This window comes from Coregonus lavaretus (genome assembly GCF_964263955.1).
Source record: "Coregonus lavaretus genome assembly, contig: HAP1_SCAFFOLD_2719, whole genome shotgun sequence".
Classification (NCBI taxonomy): domain Eukaryota; kingdom Metazoa; phylum Chordata; class Actinopteri; order Salmoniformes; family Salmonidae; genus Coregonus; species Coregonus lavaretus.
In genome coordinates, this window is record NW_028161765.1 from 39,517 (window position 1) to 51,831 (window position 12,315).

General features: G+C 49.6%; 1 protein-coding gene across 1 annotated transcript in view; it reads left to right on the top strand.

The window, feature by feature from the left end:
• Positions 1 to 12,315, top strand: part of LOC311120109 (kinesin-like protein KIF13A) — a gene marked incomplete at both ends in the record, with an annotated part of 63,300 nt that overhangs the window by 34,018 nt on the left and 16,967 nt on the right. Inside the window, 3 exons of the mRNA XM_084194724.1 lie at positions 1,217 to 1,363; positions 4,420 to 4,458; positions 11,580 to 11,679. Of these exons, the coding sequence (XP_084050850.1) occupies positions 1,217 to 1,363; positions 4,420 to 4,458; positions 11,580 to 11,679 (286 nt within the window). The remainder of the gene's footprint in view (positions 1 to 1,216; positions 1,364 to 4,419; positions 4,459 to 11,579; positions 11,680 to 12,315) is intronic.

The window sequence follows — 12,315 nt, forward strand, 5'->3', positions numbered from 1 at the left end:
GAGTGTTCCAGCTCATACAGGTAACACAGCCTGAGAAGGACATCAGTACTGGAGGAGTGTTCCAGCTCAGACAGGTAACACAGCCAGGGAAGGACATCAGTACTGGAGGAGTGTTCCAGCTCAGACAGGTAACACAGCCAGGGAAGGACATCAGTACTGGAGGAGTGTTACAGCTCAGACAGGTAACACAGCCAGGGAAGGACACCAGTACTGGAGGAGTGTTCCAGCTCAGACAGGTAACACAGCCTGAGAAGGACATCAGTACTGGAGAAGTGTTCCAGCTCAGACAGGTAACACAGCCTGAGAAGGACATCAGTACTGGAGGAGTGTTCCAGCTCAGACAGGTAACACAGCCTGAGAAGGACATCAGTACTGGAGGAGTGTTCCAGCTCAGACAGGTAACACAGCCAGGGAAGGACATCAGTACTGGAGGAGTGTTCCAGCTCAGACAGGTAACACAGCCTGAGAAGGACATCAGTACTGGAGGAGTGTTCCAGCTCAGACAGGTAACACAGCCAGGGAAGGACATCAGTACTGGAGGAGTGTTCCAGCTCAGACAGGTAACACAGCCTGAGAAGGACATCAGTACTGGAGGAGTGTTCCAGCTCAGACAGGTAACACAGCCAGGGAAGGACATCAGTACTGGAGGAGTGTTCCAGCTCAGACAGGTAACACAGCCAGGGAAGGACATCAGTACTGGAGGAGTGTTCCAGCTCAGACAGGTAACACAGCCAGGGAAGGACATCAGTACTGGAGGAGTGTTCCAGCTCAGACAGGTAACACAGCCAGGGAAGGACATCAGTACTGGAGGAGTGTTCCAGCTCAGACAGGTAACACAGCCAGGGAAGGACATCAGTACTGGAGGAGTGTTCCAGCTCAGACGGGTAACAGGACAGCACAGACTCCATGGATAAATAGTGACCTGGACACCAATAAATAAGCAGTGCTAAAGCAACATGTAAAGGGACATTTCACTCATAAAGTTTGTCAGATGTTTCCAGCCCTTAAAAGTAGAGTGATGTCAAGATGAAACCACGTCTCACGACATCGGTTGTGTAGATCCAGTTATATGCCTCATTGCCTCAATCCCAAATGAATGGAAAAGATGAACGCCGTCTAATTTCCTGTTTGTCCTGGTTTTCTTCTGTGCTTATCTTCATTGTAATTGGCCGTCTGTATGTTAAGCAGGCTGCATGGATGGCGTGTGTGTTCTCAGGGTCACTCTCGCAGGCTGCAGGTGTGTGTGAAGCAGGTGCAGGACTCTGGGACTCTTCCTCTGTTGGTGGAGGCTGTTCTGTCTGTCTCTGTCGGCTGTGTGTCTGCACGCTCCACCAAGCTGCAGAGACCCCTGGACAGCTATCAGGTCAGTGGCACACACCACTACACACACACTATCACACACACACACACACAATCACATCCAGCATATTGCTATATCAAATAATTTGCAAGAGATGTGTGGCAATGTTAAATGTCAGATTTGCTTCCGCTTTAAAAATATACAAATGTGGTGTTATATGTACTGTATTGGTCAAGGAAACTCATGTAGCATGTTGGTGATGGTGATAGTGGTGATGGTGGGGATTGTGATGGTGATAGTGGAGATGGAGATGGTGATGGTGATAGTGGAGATGGAGATGGTGATGGTGATAGTGGAGATGGAGATGGTGATGGTGATAGTGGAGATGGAGATGGTGATGGTGATAGTGGAGATGGTGATGGTGGTGGTGTGACTAGCGGGTGGTGATTCTGGTTCTGGGCCTACTGCCATGACTAGATTATGGGCTGCTGTAAGGCTGTCTGTAAATCTAATGAAGGATGCAGAATGTATGGGTTCACATTACTGTAACACACATACATACACACACACACACACACACAGAGACACACACACAGAGACACACACCATGCCCTGGGATGAGACCCTAGCACTAGACTACAGTTCTACTGCCTAATGGTGGACTGGAGATATCTACAGTATTATAATACTGTACTGTGTATCTGGACATGATGAAATCCTAGCAATAATCAATCTCCAAATCCTGTAGTTTTCAGATGGAAGATCCTTAGGCTACCATGTCAAAGCTGTCTGATGTAGGGAAAGAAAGGTGCCAATCATCAATTATTCCACTGGAGGGAGACATCTGTAGAATGATGGAACCATAGAAATATATTCATCTGCTGTGTAGAATGTAGAAAGGTCAACACATTTGACTGTTGTGTATCAATCGAATACATTGAGTGATCTGGTTAGGCTATTTCCTAGTTGGACCACTATTTTTCACCTTAAGTTGACTACAGTGTTTCCACTGCAGTCATTTTAGCTGTGGCGCTGCGCCACGGCAAAATCATTTCCGCCACGCCCCCAAAAAATATGGAACATAAAACAAATATTTCTGCCGAGGTGCACTTTGAAGATGCCAGAACATTCTACATTTATCCCCGACCCGACTATGTGAAAAATCTGCCGATATGCCCTTGAGCAAGGCACTTAACCCTAATTGCTCCTGTAAGTCGCTCTGGATAAGAGCGTCTGCTAAATGACATTTTTTTATTTTTTATTATGCCAGAACATTCCACATTTACTTTTCTTCTGCAAACAAAACGAGTAATGAATAGAAAACTCAGACCCTAATAGAATAGTTGATCTATTTACCTCGTTGGCTTGTTGCTGTGTGTTCTATGCAAGAAAGAAATTAAGCTCGAGGCGCATTCAAGTCACGAGTGTCATAGTGAGGGAAACTGACAAGCAGTCAATGCACAACAATTCTTGCAATCACGTGGGAGAACAGCGGTTTTAATGGCTTTTGTGAAAGAGAGGGGAATCCCAGCTTTCCAGTCCTGCTTTATTTATTTCTCAACTCTTAAATATGTACGAACTGCACCATTTAATTTCTGTATAAATGTTGTTGTTTTTTTTTACCCAGAGTTTTTTGGGGGATAAAACGCCAACCTATCTCAAAATCATGTTTTGGGAGTGAGACAGATTACATTTTTAGTTGAGCAAGAGTAGTGGCAACCAGGGAAAGTGTTGGGGGAAAAAATTGTGACTTTTTACATTTACATTTACGTCATTTAGCAGACGCTCTTATCCAGAGCGACTTACAAATAGGACTGAAATGGTTTCTGTGAGAAGTACAGGCAGGGGGCGTATTACCCCGGGTGACGGTTTACCCCACGCTACCCTAACAGGTAGGCCTAAATTATATGGGACATAAAATTCATCAATAGGATGCTAACTAGTTAAAAGATCACATTTGGGATCTAGCTAATGATTAACCCAATAGGGTAAATGCAGATGGGCAACCCTATGCTTCAGCCTATGTATTTATAGCCACTATGCTGCATCAGTTGGACTACAGGTGATAATGCCTGTTGCTAATAGCATCACTGATAATATGGACCATGCATAGGCTGTATGGATGGACCAGTATGTTTAAAATATATTTTTGCCAATATGTTATTGGGCTTAATTCTGGAGGTGGAAATTATATTTTAGATGGGAGTCAGCATAATTTGATGTTCATTCATTTTGGAGTACAACGTCCTTTTAAAAAGTCACCAGAACTGAGCTTCTCAGTTCATCTACATAAAAATGATCTGGGAGAGGGGGGGAGGGGGGGGTCATTTTTATGTAGAAGGACCGATAAGCAAACTTTTACCCCCACTGCTACAAACTTTTCGAGAAGAAACACAATGTAATTTAGTTAGCCAGTGACATCTCCAGTGCCATCTCCAGTGCCACTGACCCTAGGTGTAGTGTATTTACATTTGACATGTTAGTCATTTAGCAGACGCTCTTATCCAGAGCCACTTACAGACAGTGGAGAGTAGTGTGTAGGCTACAAATACTCCACTCTGTCTGCCTGTCTGTCTGTCTGACTGACTGACTGAGTGTCTGTCTGTCTGCCTGTCTGTCTGTCTGACTGAGTGTCTGTCTGTCTGCCTGTCTGTCTGTCTGCCTGTCTGTCTGTCTGACTGACTGAGTGTCTGTCTGCCTGTCTGTCTGTCTGTCTGTCTGTCTGAGTGTCTGTCTGTCTGCCTGTCTGTCTGTCTGACTGACTGACTGAGTGTCTGTCTGCCTGTCTGTCTGTCTGTCTGTCTGACTGAGTGTCTGTCTGTCTGACTGACTGACTGAGTGTCTGTCTGTCTGCCTGTCTGTCTGTCTGACTGACTGAGTGTCTGTCTGTCTGCCTGTCTGTCTGTCTGACTGACTGACTGAGTGTCTGTCTGTCTGCCTGTCTGTCTGTCTGACTGACTGACTGAGTGTCTGTCTGTCTGCCTGTCTGACTGACTGAGTGTCTGTCTGTCTGCCTGTCTGTTTGACTGACTGACTGAGTGTCTGTCTGTCTGTCTGCCTGCCTGTCTGTCTGTCTGACTGAGTGTACTGTACTGTGCTGCTGTGTTCTGTCCTGCCAGAGGGAGGAGGAGGAGGATGGAGATATGGATAGTTATCAGGTATACTGTAACTCCTCAGTCTGCTACTGCTGCTGCTGCTGCTACTGCTGCCAATGATGATGAGGCATGATGGATGGATGGTGCTGCCTCCTAGTACTCCCATAACTGTAAAAAAAATTATATATATATATATATATATATATATAAATCCCAGGTTTTCCAGATGGAATCAAGATGGAATTAACAGGAAATCCGGGAATCCTCCAAGTGGGATTTCTGGAAAACCTTGGATTTTTTTTTGATGATTTCCCAGAAATGTTCAACCCTAACTACTGCCAATGATGATGACGAGGCATGATGGATGGAAACCAGCTTCTGGTCATGTGCTTGCAGACAGGGGGGCGCAACTGAGAAGGGGCCGCAGGGGGTGGGAGGCAGGAGACTAGAGGAGCAGGGGGTGGGAGACAGGAGACTAGAGGAGTAGGGGGTGAGAGACTAGAGGAGTAGGGGATGGGAGACAGGAGACTAGAGGAGTAGGGGGTGGGAGGCAGGAGACTAGAGGAGTAGGGGGTGGGAGACAGGAGACTAGAGGAGTAGGGGGTGGGAGACAGGAGACTAGAGGAGTAGGGGGTGGGAGACAGGAGACTAGAGGAGTAGGGGGTGGGAGACTAGAGGAGTAGGTGGTGGGAGACAGGAGACTAGAGGAGTAGGGGGTGGGAGACAGGAGACTAGAGGAGTAGGGGGTGGGAGACAGGAGACTAGAGGAGTAGGGGGTGGGAGACAGGAGACTAGAGGAGTAGGGGGTGGGAGACAGGAGACTAGAGGAGTAGGGGGTGGGAGACAGGAGACTAGAGGAGTAGGGGGTGGGAGACTAGAGGAGTAGGGGGTGGGAGACAGGAGACTAGAGGAGTAGGGGGTGGGAGACAGGAGACTAGAGGAGTAGGGGGTGGGAGACAGGAGACTAGAGGAGTAGGGGGTGGGAGACAGGAGACTAGAGGAGTAGGGAGTGGGAGACAGGAGACTAGAGGAGTAGGGGGTGGGAGACAGGAGACTAGAGGAGTAGGGGGTGGGAGACAGGAGACTAGAGGAGTAGGGGGTGGGAGACTAGAGGAGTAGGGGGTGGGAGACAGGAGACTAGAGGAGTAGGGGGTGGGAGACAGGAGACTAGAGGAGTAGGGAGTGGGAGACAGGAGACTAGAGGAGTAGGGGGTGGGAGACTAGAGGAGTAGGGGGTGGGAGACAGGAGACTAGAGGAGTAGGGGGTGGGAGACAGGAGACTAGAGGAGTAGGGGGTGGGAGACAGGAGACAGGAGACTAGAGGAGTAGGGGGTGGGAGACTAGAGGAGTAGGGGATGGGAGACAGGAGACTAGAGGAGTAGGGGGTGGGAGGCAGGAGACTAGAGGAGTAGGGGGTGGGAGACAGGAGACTAGAGGAGTAGGGGTGGGAGACAGGAGACTAGAGGAGTAGGGGATGGGAGACAGGAGACTAGAGGAGTAGGGGGTGGGAGACAGGAGACTAGAGGAGTAGGGGGTGGGAGACAGGAGACTAGAGGAGTAGGGGGTGGGAGACAGGAGACTAGAGGAGTAGGGGGTGGGAGGCAGGAGACTAGAGGAGTAGGGGGTGGGAGACAGGAGACTAGAGAAGTAGGGGGTGGGAGACAGGAGACTAGAGGAGTAGGGGGTGGGAGACAGGAGACTAGAGGAGTAGGGGGTGGGAGACAGGAGACTAGAGGAGTAGGGGGTGGGAGACAGGAGACTAGAGGAGTAGGGGGTGGGAGACAGGAGACTAGAGGAGCAGGGGGTGAGAGACAGGAGACTAGAGGAGTAGGGGGTGGGAGACTAGAGGAGTAGGGGTGGGAGACAGGAGACTAGAGGAGTAGGGGGTGGGAGGCAGGAGACTAGAGAAGTAGGGGTTGGGAGACAGGAGACTAGAGGAGTAGGGGATGGGAGACAGGAGACTAGAGGAGTAGGGGGTGGGAGACAGGAGACTAGAGGAGTAGGGGGTGGGAGACAGGAGACTAGAGGAGTAGGGGGTGGGAGGCAGGAGACTAGAGGAGCAGGGGGTGGGAGACAGGAGACTAGAGGAGTAGGGGGTGAGAGACTAGAGGAGTAGGGGTGGGAGACAGGAGACTAGAGGAGTAGGGGGTGGGAGGCAGGAGACTAGAGGAGTAGGGGGTGGGAGACAGGAGACTAGAGGAGTAGGGGGTGGGAGACAGGAGACTAGAGGAGTAGGGGGTGGGAGACTAGAGGAGTAGGGGATGGGAGACAGGAGACTAGAGGAGTAGGGGGTGGGAGACAGGAGACTAGAGGAGTAGGGGGTGGGAGACAGGAGACTATAGGAGTAGGGGGTGGGAGACAGGAGACTAGAGGAGTAGGGGGTGAGAGACAGGAGACTAGAGGAGTAGGGGGTGGGAGACAGGAGACTAGAGGAGTAGGGGGTGGGAGACTAGAGGAGTAGGGGGTGGGAGACAGGAGACTAGAGGAGTAGGGGGTGGGAGGCAGGAGACTAGAGGAGTAGGGGTGAGAGACAGGAGACTATAGGAGTAGGGGATGGGAGACAGGAGACTAGAGGAGTAGGGGGTGGGAGACAGGAGACTAGAGGAGTAGGGGGTGGGAGACAGGAGACTAGAGGAGTAGGGGTGAGAGACAGGAGACTATAGGAGTAGGGGATGGGAGACAGGAGACTAGAGGAGTAGGGGTGAGAGACAGGAGACTATAGGAGTAGGGGATGGGAGACAGGAGACTAGAGGAGTAGGGGGTGGGAGACAGGAGACTAGAGGAGTAGGGGTGAGAGACAGGAGACTATAGGAGTAGGGGATGGGAGACAGGAGACTAGAGGAGTAGGGGGTGGGAGACAGGAGACTAGAGGAGTAGGGTGTGGGAGACAGGAGACTAGAGGAGTAGGGGGTGGGAGGCAGGAGACTAGAGGAGTAGGGGATGGGAGACAGGAGACTAGAGGAGTAGGGGATGGGAGGCAGGAGACTAGAGGAGTAGGGGGTGGGAGACAGGAGACTAGAGGAGTAGGGGGTGGGAGACAGGAGACTAGAGGAGTAGGGGGTGGGAGACAGGAGACTAGAGGAGTAGGGGGTGGGAGACAGGAGACTAGAGGAGTAGGGGGTGGGAGACAGGAGACTAGAGGAGTAGGGGGTGGGAGACAGGAGACTAGAGGAGTAGGGGGTGGGAGACAGGAGACTAGAGGAGTAGGGTGTGGGAGACAGGAGACTAGAGGAGTAGGGGGTGGGAGGCAGGAGACTAGAGGAGTAGGGGATGGGAGACAGGAGACTAAAGGAGTAGGGGATGGGAGGCAGGAGACTAGAGGAGTAGGGGGTGGGAGACAGGAGACTAGAGGAGTAGGGGGTGGGAGACAGGAGACTAGAGGAGTAGGGGGTGGGAGACAGGAGACTAGAGGAGTAGGGGGTGGGAGACAGGAGACTAGAGGAGTAGGGGGTGGGAGACAGGAGACTAGAGGAGTAGGGGGTGGGAGACAGGAGACTAGAGAAGTAGGGGGTGGGAGACAGGAGACTAGAGGAGTAGGGGGTGGGAGACAGGAGACTAGAGGAGTAGGGGGTGGGAGACAGGAGACTAGAGGAGTAAGGGGTGGGAGACTAGAGGAGTAGGGGGTGGGAGACAGGAGACTAGAGGAGTAGGGGGTGGGAGACAGGAGACTAGAGGAGTAGGGGGTGGGAGACAGGAGACTAGAGGAGTAGGGGGTGGGAGACTAGAGGAGTAGGGGGTGGGAGACAGGAGACTAGAGGAGTAGGGGGTGGGAGACAGGAGACTAGAGGAGTAGGGGGTGGGAGACAGGAGACTAGAGGAGTAGGGGGTGGGAGACAGGAGATTAGAGGAGTAGGGGGTGGGAGACTAGAGGAGTAGGGGGTGGGAGACAGGAGACTAGAGAAGTAGGGGGTGGGAGACTAGAGGAGTAGGGGGTGGGAGACAGGAGATTAGAGGAGTAGGGGGTGGGAGACAGGAGACTAGAGGAGTAGGGGGTGGGAGACTAGAGGAGTAGGGGGTGGGAGACTAGAGGAGTAGGGGGTGGGAGACAGGAGATTAGAGGAGTAGGGGGTGGGAGACAGGAGACTAGAGGAGTAGGGGGTGGGAGACTAGAGGAGTAGGGGGTGGGAGACAGGAGATTAGAGGAGTAGGGGGTGGGAGACAGGAGACTAGAGGAGTAGGGGGTGGGAGACTAGAGGAGTAGGGGGTGGGAGACAGGAGACTAGAGGAGTAGGGGGTGGGAGACTAGAGGAGTAGGGGGTGGGAGACAGGAGACTAGAGGAGTAGGGGGTGGGAGACTAGAGGAGTAGGGGGTGGGAGACAGGAGACTAGATCTAGATCACTGAGTTTTCCCTGGTCAGGTCTAGTGGTCAGGACAAACCCCTGGTCCTAGGTCCGGCCTCACAGAGTGGAACATGATTGGGTAATGTTGTGCACTTTTGGAGGAGAACTCTTGTCTCCAAGCACATTGTTGGACATGGATGGCACTGGTCTACAGTGAGGGAAAAAAGTATTTGATCCCCTGCTGATTTTGAACGTTTGCCCACTGACAAAGAAATGATCAGTCTATAATTTTAATGGTAGGTTTATTTGAACAGTGAGAGACAGAATAACAATAAAAAAATCCAGAAAAACGCATATCAAAAATGTTATGAATTGATTTGCATTTTAATGAGGGAAATAAGTATTTGACCCCCTCTCAATCAGAAAGATTTCTGGCTCCCAGGTCCCAGGTGTCTTTTATACAGGTAACGAGCTGAGATTAGGAGCACACTCTTAAAGGGAGTGCTCCTGATCTCAGTTTGTTACCTGTATAAAAGACAACTGTCCACAGAAGCAATCAATCAATCAGATTCCAAACTCTCCACCATGGCCAAGACCAAAGAGCTCTCCAAGAATGTCAGGGACAAGATTGTAGACCTACACAAGGCTGGAATGGGCTACAAGACCATCGCCAAGCAGCTTGGTGAGAAGGTGACAACAGTTGGTGCGATTATTCGCAAATGGAAGAAACACAAAAGAACTGTCAATCTCCCTCGGCCTGGGGCTCCATGCAAGATCTCACCTCGTGGAGTTGCAATGATCATGAGAACGGTGAGGAATCAGCTCAGAACTACACGGGAGGATCTTGTCAATGATCTCAAGGCAGCTGGGACCATAGTCACCAAGAAAACAATTGGTAACACACTACGCCGTGAAGGACTGAAATCCTGCAGCTCCCGCAAGGTCCCCCTGCTCGAGAAAGCACATATACAGGCCCTTCTGAAGTTTGCCAATGAACATCTGAATGATTCAGAGGAGAACTGGGTGAAAGTGTTGTGGTCAGATGAGACCAAATCGAGCTCTTTGGCATCAACTCAACTCGCCGTGTTTGGAGGAGGAGGAATGCTGCCTATGACCCCAAGAACACCATCCCCACCGTCAAACATGGAGGTGGAAACATTATGCTTTGGGGGTGTTTTTCTGCTAAGGGGACAGGACAACTTGGACGGGGCCATGTACCATCAAATCTTGGGTGAGAACCTCCTTCCCTCAGCTAGGGCATTGAAAATGGGTCGTGGATGGTTATTCCAGCATGACAATGACCCAAAACACACGGCCAAGGCAACAAAGGAGTGGCTCAAGAAGAAGCACATTAAGGTCCTGGAGTGGCCTAGCCAGTCTCCAGACCTTAATCCCATAGAAAATCTGTGGAGGGAGCTGAAGGTTCGAGTTGCCAAACGTCAGGCTCGAAACCTTAATGACTTGGAGAAGATCTGCAAAGAGGAGTGGGACAAAATCCCTCCTGAGATGTGTGCAAACCTGGTGGCCAACTACAAGAAACGTCTGACCTCTGTGATTGCCAACAAGGGTTTTGCCACCAAGTACTGTCATGTTTTGCAGAGGGGTCAAATACTTATTTCCCTCATTAAAATGCAAATCAATTTATAACATTTTTGACATGCGTTTTTCTGGATTTTTTTGTTTTTATTCTGTCTCTCACTGTTCAAATAAACCTACCATTAAAATTATAGACTGACCATGTCTTTGTCAGTGGGCAAACGTACAAAATCAGCAGGGGATCAAATACTTTTTTTTCCCTCACTGTAAATAAATAATGTCAGCCAACCAAAGAAAACAATTAGAAAACCTTTTTAAGGCAGCACGCCAGGCCCAGATAGATCACTCATATTCTGGCTTTCTTTCCTCCCACTCGGCAGTGCCCTGGTGTCTGTCTGTCGTCTGTCTGTGTGTGGTCCAGTCTGTCCCTCGGTCCCTCAGGTTAAACCAACACACACTAACCTCCGTCCTGTCTGCTTCTCAACCTGCTACTCAAGAGCTGCTGCAGGAGACATGTTGTGCCTCACCTCACTCAATCACATGACCAACGCATGGCTGCATCGATGCATGACTCGTTTTGCATGACAGGGGAGTTGAGTTCACTTTCAGTTCCACAGAGGTTGTTTCACTTTGGTTGACTGAAAACCACCAATTGGAATGGGTCAGTGTTTCTGTATGTTGGTCTCCCCGTGTAATCAGGTAGGACATGGAACAGAGTGTTGGTCTCCCCATGTAATCAGGTAGGACATGAAACAGTGGGTGTGTCTCTGTGTTCCAGAGGATGGGCCTGAGCAGGCCAGTGTAGTACAGACTCACTGATCATCACCGTTTTATTTTTCAACTTACCATTAAGTCATCCATATTTATTATTTATAAAGATTGGTGAATCCGTGCAGTGTTTTGCTCAGGCCCATCCTTTCCAATGTGTGTGTGTGTGTGTGTGTGTGTGTGTGTGTGTGTGTGTGTGTGTGTGTGTGTGTGTGTGTGTGTGAGAGAGAGAAATCAGGAATGGGGGTGGAGTGTGCATGTGTGTGGTCGTGATCATGCTGGGTGGGTAGTTTGATCATGGTAATGTAATCTTTTAATCAGGCAACAGTACATTAAAGGCTCAGAGCCTGGGAGCCATTCCATTTCCTGATAGCGGTTGGGACTTTTTTCAATACACTTTGAGAAAGAGGATTAACTTTGACTTGGCTTTTAGGGCCTCACACTGTGGCTTCTCACGGTGGTCATGTGGGGTCGACTGGGGTAAAGGAAGTATGAATCTGCCGTTGGCGCCCATTCAAATCAGCCCAAATGTGACCTGACTGAACGTCCTGTAATGCTGCAGCCCACTGACAGTGATACTGTCTTCTCTTGGCCTGTAGGAGGAGGATCTGAACTGTGTGAGGGAGCGCTGGTCTGAGGCCCTCATCAAACGACAAGGGTACCTGGACGAACAGATCAACAAGATCATCAACAAACAGGGTGAGTCCCAGGCCTGACTATACAGCTATACTCTGGACCTGGATCTGTCCTTTCAATTACTTTAGTTGTGCTTGATTTAGCTTATTCAGCATTCTTGGTGGGCAGGTTTTTCCCTTTTGGGACTTGGTTTCTGTTACACTCTTCCTCCTCACACTCCTTCCTTTATCACTCCCCCCCTCCTCTCTCTCTCTGTCTCTCTCTCTCAATTCAATTTCAATTTCAATTTAAGGGCTTTATTGGCATGGGAAACGTATGTTAACATTGCCAAAGCAAGTGAAGTAGATAGTAAACAAAGGTGAAATAAACAATAAATATTAACAGTAAACATTACACTCAGAAGTTTCAAAAGAATAAAGACATTTCAAATGTCATATTATGTATATATACAGTGTTGTAACAATGTGCAAATAGTTAAAGTACAAATGGGAAAATAAATAAACATAAATATGGGTTGTATTTACAATGGTGTTTGTTCTTCACTGGTTGCCCTTTTCTTGTGGCAACAGGTCACAAATCTTGCAGCTGTGATGGCACACTGTGGTTTTTCACCCAGTAGATAAGGGAGTTTATCAAAATTGGGTTTGTTTTCGAATTCTTTGTGGATCGCTGTAATCTGAGGGAAATATGTGTCTCTAA